This window comes from Plecotus auritus (genome assembly GCF_963455305.1).
Source record: "Plecotus auritus genome assembly, chromosome: 7".
In the NCBI taxonomy this organism is placed as follows: Eukaryota; Metazoa; Chordata; class Mammalia; order Chiroptera; family Vespertilionidae; genus Plecotus; species Plecotus auritus.
Window position 1 is genome coordinate 44,873,672 of NC_137774.1, and position 9,851 is coordinate 44,883,522.

Below are 9,851 nucleotides of genomic sequence, written 5' to 3' on the forward strand. Positions count from 1 at the left end.
AAGGGAGCAGTGGCACTGTTCTGGAATGCTCTAGAACCTCCAACTGTTCTGGAACTCTGCAACTTTCAGGCAAAGGACTAGAACCAGGATCACAGAGCCTCCCTATCCCAGGTGGTGCCAGCAGCCCCACTAGGCTTCATGTGGATGCTGGCACTAGCTGTGGCTTTCCTGGAGGCTGCCCAGGCCTGTCTCTTCTGCCGCCTCCCAGCGCATGGCTTGTCGGGCCGCTTGGCTTGGCTCTGCAGCCAGATAGAGGCCCAGTGGAAGGACTGTGAGGCCTCCTGGAACTTCTCGACCTTTGCCTTAGGTAAGTCCAGACATCCAGGGACAGGCTCAGCGACAGTCACCCACATGCCCCAAGCAGGGCAACATGTGTCTTCCCAGCTGTGCCCCTCAGCTGAGTCCCTGGACTCACTGGCCTCTCCCTCTGGGAGGGCTTCTTTGGACCTTGGGAAAGTCAAGAAAGAATCTTCTGGGCTAATGAGGAAATCACTGGTCCTTGCCCATCCCCACAGATGAGGTGTCCATGAACAAAGTCACGGAGAAGACTCACAGAGTCCTGAGGGTCATGGGTGAGGTCATTGGGGAAGGCACAACCTCGGGGCTTGGGTGGACACCAAGGAGGGGGCTGGGAAGGCAGGGAAGGGTGGAGGGCAGGTGGAGACAGAAGGGAGTGATTGGGGAGGTGCTGGGTAAAAGGGTCAACACGTACTGTGAGGCCCCAGGCAAAATGGCTGCTCTCTGCCTCCCCAGAGATCAAAAACTCTTTCTCCTCGCTCCCTCTATATTGGCAATGGCTTCAAAAGACCAAGTTTCCTGAGTACAACAGGGAAGGTACTGATGGGAGGAGGGACCAAGGAGTGCCTAGGGTCTGGGGCAAAGGGGTGTGTGGCTGAAGTGCTCATCTATGCCCATCCCTCCTTGTCTTTCATTTCAGCTCTCTGCAGTCCCGCCTGTTGTGAGTAGAAAAGGAAAGGTAGTGAGGACCAGGGGCTTGGGATCCCCCAGGAGAGCCTGGCAGTTAGCGGGAGGAAGTGGGATACTCTGGAAGGGTGGAGTTGGGGCTTCCCCTCCCCAGCTCTGGTCCCGCTGTCTCCTGCAGGGGGCAGCACCATCCTGTACAACTGCTCCACCTGCGAGGGCTTTGAGGTGCTCTGCTGGCCCCAAAAGCGCTGCTTCCCAGGTCCTCATTCCCCACCCCTGCCTGCCTCGCCTCACCCAGACCTCTGAGTTCTTAGGCTCCCCCAGTGTCAAGGGGTATGGTCTCCAGCATCTTTCACTGTTTCCTGGGTTCCCTGCAGGAAGTCATGATCTTCGGGAAGCCAGGATTCTGCTCCTCTGTGTCTTTGGAACTATCCTGTTTCTGGGCGTCCTAAGCCTTGTGGTGGAGTGAGTGTGGGGAGGATGAGGGCAGGAAATGGCCTCACTGCCTCTGACCCGCCCAGTACTTTCCACCACTCTTCCCTCCCAGTTTCCTTCCCTCCCCTCCCCTTCCTTCCCTCCTCTCCCCTCCCTTCCCTTTCCTTCCCTTCCCCTCCCTTCCTTTCCCTTCCACTCCCATCCTCTCCCCTCCTTCCCCTCCCCTCCTCTCTCCTCTCGCCCCTTCCCTTTCCCTCCCATTCCCGCCTTCCCTTCCCTTCCCTTCCCTTCCCAGACCTCCCACCTCCATCTTCCCTCAGATTCCACTTCCTTGAAGCAAAAAGCAACTTACAAAGACGCTGACAGATCCTAGCCTCCAGTTGTAAAGAGAGTGTACCCATAACTTCCACTTAGCTTGGGGGGCGGGGGGCGGGGGAAGTGTGAGGCAGCCAGCCCCTTAGTTCCAGCCCCAAAGGTTCAGTCTTCCATATTCTGAATCGCAGATGTCCCCATGATCCTACTGTCAGAGGGCCTCCAGGGACCCAGGCACCCACAGTTGGAAAGTTCCTCCCCTCCAGCCCTCAACCAATCAGATAGGGCCATCACCAATGCCAGGAAAATATCTACAGAAGGAAAGAATCCCCTCTACACGCACTCCCACTCCCACACCCGGCCTGCCTGTTCCCGTAAAGCGGGGGCTGTTTGCCCCAGAAGCTCCTCCTGGCCCTCCTGTGACTGATTGGGAATCCCGGAATGAGTGTTCTGGAAAACGTCCTCCTTCTGGAGCAAAACCACATCAGTCAGTCTGCTGGCATGCTCTCCCTCCATTTAACATGGTGAAGCCTGGGCCTCCCTCACAGGCTTCCCTCCTGTCAGGCCCAACTAAACGTGCTGTGAAATGGCCTCCGCCCCTGCCTGGTCTCTGTCTGCGACTGGGGTGGGAGGACAGGAAACTTAGGGGAGCACAGTGGTTCTCAAGTGGGGCGATTTTGCACCCCATGAGACATTTGCAACGTCTGGAGACATTTTTGATTGCTTTGATTGGGGGGATATGCTACTGGCACCTGGTGGGTAGAAACTAGAAACCAGGGATGCTGCTCTACATCCTAACAGCACAGGAGAGTCCTCCACAACTAGGAACAATCCCGTCAAAATGTCAATAGTATGTGGTTGAGAAACCCTGGTGTTTGGTCCTGTGGCTGTCAGGAGTTTTGGTTTGGGAGATGAGAGGTGGGACATGAAAAGAGAGGCCTAGCCCTAGCCAGTTTAGCCCAGTGAATAGAGCGTCGGCATGCGGACTGAAGGATCCCAGGTTTGATTCCAGTCAAGGGTACATGCTAAGGTTGCAGGCTCAATCCCCAGTAGGGGGACATGCAGGAGGCAGCTGATCAATGATTCTCTCTCATCATTGATGTTTCTATCTCTCTCTCCCTTCCTCTCTGAAATCAATAACAATATTTGAAAAAGCCCTAACTGGTTTGGCTCAGTGGATAGAGCGTCGGCCTGTGGACTGAAGGGTCCCAGGTTCGTTTCCGGTCAAGAGCATGTACCTTGGTTGTGGGCACATCCTCAGTAGGGGATGTGCAGGAGGCAGCTGATCGATGTTTCTCGCTCATCCGATGTTTCTAACTCTCTATCCCTTTCCCTTCCTCTCTGTAAAAAAAATCAATAAAATATATTTTTTAAAAAATAAAAATAAATAATAAATAAAATATTTGGAGAAAAAAAAAAGAAAAGAAAAGAGAGGCCTGTCACCAAGCACAGGGCCTAGGCCTGGAAGGGGTCCCAGCCCTCACCAACCTCAGTGGTTTTCAAATTGGATATGTGGAGGCTCCAGGGTCAAGGTTCTCAACCAGCTGCACATCAGAGTCACCTGAGAAGCTTTAAAAATCACCCATGCCTGGACCTCATCTCCAGAGATTCTGAATTCATTGGTCTCATATGGGGCCTGGGTTCATCTAACTTACAGCCAGGGTTAGAACCACTGTTTTGGGGGTACCCAAGGAGGTCCTGGGATGGGAAGAAAAATGCCTGTCCCTTCCAGGAGAGTACCACCCATGTTGTTTTACATGTTCTAGACCAATCCCATCATTTTACACACAAAAAAAATGAGACCCAGAGATCTTACAGCAAGATTATACAACTTGCCCAAGATCATGCAACAACTCATTCATCCATTCATTTGACCAACACTTAGTGAGTGCCCACCAGGTGCCAGGCAGCGTCACTTCCCCAGCTGGGATGAGAAGCCGCAGTCCTAACTGCCCAGGGAGCACGGCTCTCCTCATCAGTAGCTGCCTCATTCTCTCCTGTGCTGTACCATTGTTCCCAGGTTCAACATTTTGGAGTTGTTCTTATTTTCACACCCAACATGCAGTGGGTCAACCACTTCTGCCCATTCATGAAGGACCTCTATGGCCTTATTTTTCCTGTTTAAATTTTAACATCTCTGAAGAATCCATCTTAAATTGAAGACATATAATGGTATATATTATGACTGGTGATTTCTTAAATTCCATGAAATGCAGCAGTTTTCACCTTATAGGATGACTGTGAGGTCCAAATAAGTTCCTATAAAATACTTGGAACTGTACCCAACATGTAACGAGCCCTCATTAATAATTAGCCATTATAATATCTTAGTTAAAACCTCCCCTTATTCTTCCTTGCCTATAGACTATAGACTTGGGCCTGGCTGACATGGCTCAGTGGTTGGGCATCGATCTATGAACCAGAAGGTCACGGTTCCATTCCTGGTCGGGGCACATGCCCTGGTTGCAGGCTCGGTCCCCAGTGTGGGGTGTGCAGGAAGCAGCTGATCGATGATTGTCTCTCATCACTGATGTTTCTATCTCTCTCTCCCTCTTCCTTCCTCTCTCCCTAAAAATCAATAAAAACATTTTTAAAAATAAAAGAATATAGACTTGGCCCTTGACCCTGGCATTCAAGGCTCTCCATCAGCAAGCAGCTCCCCTGTCTCATTTGGTCCTCAGGGCAGACCTGTCCAAACACATATCAAACCGGAATCTCCACTCGGATGCCTCACAGGCATCTCATATTCCACATGCCCAAACTGTCCTTCCTTCCTGACCCCTCTCCTCTTGTGATCTCTCCCAGGCCTAATGGCAGTGCCAGCATATCATGGGCACCCTCTGCCTTCTATGCCGCTTGCCTACTTCTCACCAGTAAGTGATTTGCCTTTGTAATGCTTCTTGGAACCTGACCCCAACATGTCCCTGGAGCCTTACCTCTCAGCTCTGTCTACCCCACAGCCACTCTGAGTCACTCATAGTTGGCCAAACACTGTTTTCTTATGTTTCCTTGCCTGTGCCTGGGCTTGTTCCTATCCCTGGGATACCCTTCTCCTTTGGCTCAGACATCGCTTTTCCTGGGAAACCTTCTCTGAGCCCTTAAGGCAGGGTGGATTGTCTCTCATGTGGCACCTATTACATCAGGTGGTAGTGTTTCTTTACACATCCTACCTCTACACCACACCTTCCCCTGTAAAGCCACTGCTTAAAGTTTTCTGTCTTTGTTTCCCCAGTGCCTGACACCTGGTAGATTCTAGGAAGCACCCTGACAACTCCAGCCCCTTTTCTGAACCCTTGTGATGTGCCCTCCCCATGGAGGCTCTTCCTGAGCACATAGCACAGGAGGCTGGTAGCGTCTGTGTTTCTTTTCTGAGCACAGAAGGCCAACTCACCGGAGTGTGCCTTCCAGGGCAGGCCTGGTTTTTCTGAGCCCCTCACCATACATGGGAGGCTGCTATAGGCATTTTAAATAATGGCCCCCATGCTCTCTCACATGCCTCCTATACAGAGGTAGGACTTATGTATCCTACCCTTGAATCTGGGCTTCTTGACTGGCAAAAGTGATGCTAGGCCACTTTCTGGTCTCAAGTCTTAAGAAATTGGCACCTTCTGCCCTCTGCCTCTTGGGATTCTCACCCTGGAACAGAGTCACAATGCTATGGGGATTCCTGGCCTACATGAAGAGTCCATGTGGAAGAGTTCAGCCAATATCCAGCATCTACTGCCAGACATAGCAGTGATAATACAGGCCCCAGCTGTCAAGTCACCCCCAAACTTCCAGTTTTTCCAACTGAGACCCAAGACAGAGTGGAGTAGAGATATAAACCATCCCCAAAGTGTCCTGCAGGAATTCCAGATGCTCAAAATCCAGGAGCATAATGATTTTCCCCCACTAGGTATTATTACTCAATAATAGACAACTGGAACAGTGGGCAGAAAAAGGAGCTTAGAACTTGACACTGAAGGCCCTCAATATGTAGAGCCTCTCCATGGAGGGCTTGAGTGTCCTTATGATGTGGTGGCTGGCTTCCCCCAGAGTGAGTGATTCAAGAGAGGAAGGCAAAAGCCACACTGTCTTTTATGACTTCAGAAGTCACACACCATCCTTTTCAGAATATCCCATTGATTACACAGATTAGCACCATTCCATGTGGGGACATGGAATATCAAATGGGGAGGGAGGCGGGAATGGTTTCACCAGGAAAATAATTATAGGTTATGTTTGGAAACTCCCATCCCCATCACTCCCAGCAAGGGAGTTCTTAATGTCAAAAACCTTAGCTTCACCCTAGCCAGAGGACTCTCTCATCCATTTGTTCAACAGAGGTTACTGCGTACTTATCATCTGAGCTAGGCAATAGACTACCTGGAGCTTCGAGTCTAGCAGGGGAAATAAACAAGTTACTGGCAAATTCTACCAGAGCAATGAGTGCAAACACAGGGATGTTAGGGTGCAAGGAAAGAGACCTGACCAGTTAGGGATAGGTTTCTTGCACTTAGCAAGGTCAGGCTGGGATAAGGGTGAGAACACTCTTCCAAGCAGAGGGAACAGCCATGCAAAGGCTCAGAAGAGAGAGAGATCCAGAACACTAAGGTGCTTTCCCTTGTTGAGAAGGTGACTGGGTGAGGTAGAAGGGAAAGAGCCCAGAGATCTCAGGGGTCAGAGCAGAAAAGACGCCAAGGGGGCACTAAAGTGCTTCCCGAAAGGGGCAGAGCGGTTTCCACAGAGGGATGGGTTCCACCTCCAAGCTAAACCCAAGGCAGGAGTGGGGGAGGCACGTACGTGCCCTCTGCTTATCCTCCTGGATCTCTGCCCAGTGAGGGAAGACTTGGCCCCAGTGGTGTGAATGTGCTCATCCTTCTCGAATGCAGAGCCTACAGGGCATGGCAGAGGTTGGGGTGGTGCCTGATTTGGACCTCCAGGTTTAAGTATTCATCTTAGCGTGAAGGAGGTGCTCCCTGAGGGTGGTGAGGATGGTCAGACTGTGCTCCCCAACCCCCCACCCTCCTTTACTGGCAAAGGTGGCGATGAGAAGCACTTAACTCCCAAAGTAAGAAATGAATAGGGAGAAGGGGAGGAATAAAGAGGCCTCTGATGACCTGTTTGTTTTTTTCCAAGCCAAAGGCAAAGGTGGGGCTGAGCCTCTACTTCTGACTTCCTGCTGGAACATGGAGGACCGAGGCCAGTTGATAGTTTCCCATCATCAGCCTCTTCTCCATCACGTAGGCAGGGCCTAGCCAGGGCCAATCTCTCCCCCCTGAACCAATGGTAAGAGTCGCTTTCCTGAGCTTCCTGCTTCTTCTCTCTCTCACCTTTTCCCAGTCTCTTTCTATAGCAAGCTGGTTCTGTCATCCCCTATTTAAAACCCTTCAGTGGTTCCCAGAGACACTGGGTAAGGCCCAAGCTCCTGACCCTGTTCTGCAAGGCTCTGTAGAATGAATCCCACCAAGGCAGGTATTCTGTCTACTGTTCACCTGAGTGCCCAGAATCTGGCACAATGAAAGCTTGCTGGAAGGATAAACTGATGCCCGTTCTGGCTCCTGCCAGCCTTTCTGGATGCATCTGCCCATACGTTCTACATTCCCCATGTGCTCTACACTCATGTGTTCATTCAACTCCCAGAGGACCTCTAGTACACTCAGACCTGTGAGGACACCAGACATTCAGAGAAAATTCAGGTTTCACATGTTCTTCCCTGAAGGAACTTCTGGAGCCATTGTGTTTCCACCAAAAGAGTATGTAACACTAAGATGAATCTCAAAATGTGTTGAATGAAAGAAGCTAAATGCAAATAATAAACACTGTGTAACTCCATTGGTAAGAAGGTCAAGAGCAGGCAAAAGTGATCTATGGGTTTTAGAAATCAGAATAGTAGTTGCCTCTGGGGAATGGGGTTGATGGCAAATGGACACAAGGAAACTTTCTGGGATTTTAGAATTGTTCCAGGTCTTTATCTGCATTAAGGGATGTGTACTAGTACATTTCTTGAAGTGCTTTGATTTTATACAGTTAAATTTGTACATGCTACTGAATGTTAAGTTATACCTCAATAAAGTACTGTCAGCATAGAAAGTAATGTTCATATGACATAACAATGACCAAAAAATAAAAAAGACACACACCCTCAGTGTATGAATTAAACAGCACATCAGCCATAATCAAAGAAAGAATTGGTGAACTAGAAGAAAGAGCTGAAGAGATTACATGGATTGCATCATGGAGACAAAAAGAATGAAAGACATGGAAAAGAAGTTAAAAGACATGGAGGATAGAATGAAAAGGTCTAGCATACTTCTACTCAGACTCCCCAAATGAGAGAATACAAAGAATGGAGAAAAAGGATAGTTGGAGAGATACTGGCTGAGAATTTTCCAAAGCTGATGAAAGATGCAAATTCATAGGTACAGGAAATACAACATATTGAGAAAAACAAATAGAAAAGAATCCATAACTAGATACTTTGTAATAAAACTACAAAACACCAATAATGTCCTAAAATCAGGGAGAAAAGACATCACCTACAAAGGAATGACAATTAGACAAAGCAGACTTCTTCAAAATATGCATTGCACCTATTACATACCCACACTCCCCCAAGTAGAAAGAACACAAGATGAATAAGACAGACTCAGTCCCTACACTGTGGAGCCTACAAGTGTATTAGGAACAACAGATGTGGAGGGAGCAATGACAGTGCGATGAGCCGGCCTAGGTAGAATGAAGAGAATTGGCAAGAAAGCCATACAGACAGAACTGTGAACTATTAAGATTTTCCCATCAATGCTGGAAGATCCCAGGTGTTTATCAAGATGGGTTGGGCTTTTCCTTCCAAGGGGCTCTGAGGGCAGTAGCTGCTATGCTCACAAATCCTGCCTTGGGACAGGAGACAGAAAAGATGTCCGAAGACTGTTGGCGTCCCTAGGACCCCTGAGAGAAAGGAAGACAGCATTCATCACGGTCCCAGACTGTGTCCCCACAGCCACAGGCCAAGTAGCAGTGTACAGGGCCCCAGGATCAGCAGAGGCTACATGGGGATCAGCAGGTGCTGGGGGGCGGGGGTGCCCTGATGTATGGAATGCTGCTTTGATCACCAAGACCAGGTACCAAACTGGGGTGGGACTGAGGAGCTCTGTTCCCACCCCAATACACACGCATACAAGACTTCCCGCATGTTCCACCCCAGGGAGCAACCCAAAAGGTCCTCACACTTCAGAGCTGGGAAAAGGACACTGTCTTCAATCTTGAACTCTGTTTAGACTGGGGACTGACTTTCTGCACCACCATCAACACCTCTCTGCCCTAACTTCATTCCCAAACACCCCGTGCTGCCAGCCTTCCCCGTGAGGTGCCAGGAAGGTCTCTCCCTACCTGGGCCTGGACTGCTTCCGGTTTAGCCTTATCTTCCTGGTGCTGGACCAGTGAGCTCTATCAGGTGCTTATTCACTTAAGGGGCGGGGCCCTGGTTGAGGGGTGAAGGATTTGGCGAGAGAGGGTGTGAGGGACCGGACAAAGGAGAAAGTGTGGGGAGGGGTGAAGAGGTCTTTGGAGAAGAGGCTGGGAAGGTGGAGAGAGGTGAGGGGAGGCGAGCAAAAGGCCTGGGGAAGGAGGTTGCTCTGGGTCTGACCTGGCGGGGGGAGGGGCCGCCACCGCCCACGCAGCCCTCACCTGGTCCCACGCGGCACTGCAGGCGCGGCCAGGTCCCGCCCCCCGCGGCCTCGGGTCCCACCCTTCTCGGGATTTAGTCCTGGCAGCTCCCGAGGCCGCGTAGCTGCCGCTTCCGCCTTTGCCAGGTGAGGGTCCTGGGAACCCGAGGCTGGGGTTGGCGGGGCAGCCGTCGCCTGGGGTGCGGCCGCGGGCGCAGAGCCTGACCGCCTCGCCCTCCCCTGCTCGGTCCTTTCCTTCTGCGGGAGCTTTTCCTCCTGTCCCCTCTCTCGCGCTTTCCTCTTCTCACCTGCAAGCGGCCCGGCCGCCAGGCTCCTGGTGTTCTCCTTCCCGCCCTTGGCCCTTGCTCGCGCCCAGTTCCTAGCCCACCCCGAGTTCCCAGTGTGGGGTCCCCCGCTTCCTCCCGGCGTAACTGTGTGTGTGTGTGTGTGTGTGTGTGTGTGTGTGTGTGTGTGTGTTGAAAGGAAGAGTTTGTGCAAGTGTGTAAGGAGAGTCTGTTTGTGCTGGCAGCCCGCACC

General features: G+C 51.0%; 1 protein-coding gene across 1 annotated transcript; it reads left to right on the plus strand.

The window, feature by feature from the left end:
• Positions 1-138: 138 nt before the first annotated feature.
• Positions 139-1,393, plus strand: TMEM95 (transmembrane protein 95; the record flags this gene model as incomplete). Its single annotated transcript, XM_080680057.1, has 6 exons — positions 139-307; positions 516-572; positions 754-834; positions 938-958; positions 1,103-1,183; positions 1,302-1,393. 6 exons carry the CDS (start codon positions 139-141, stop codon positions 1,391-1,393), a joined length of 501 nt encoding a protein of 166 aa, XP_080536183.1.
• Positions 1,394-9,851: the final 8,458 nt, after the last annotated feature.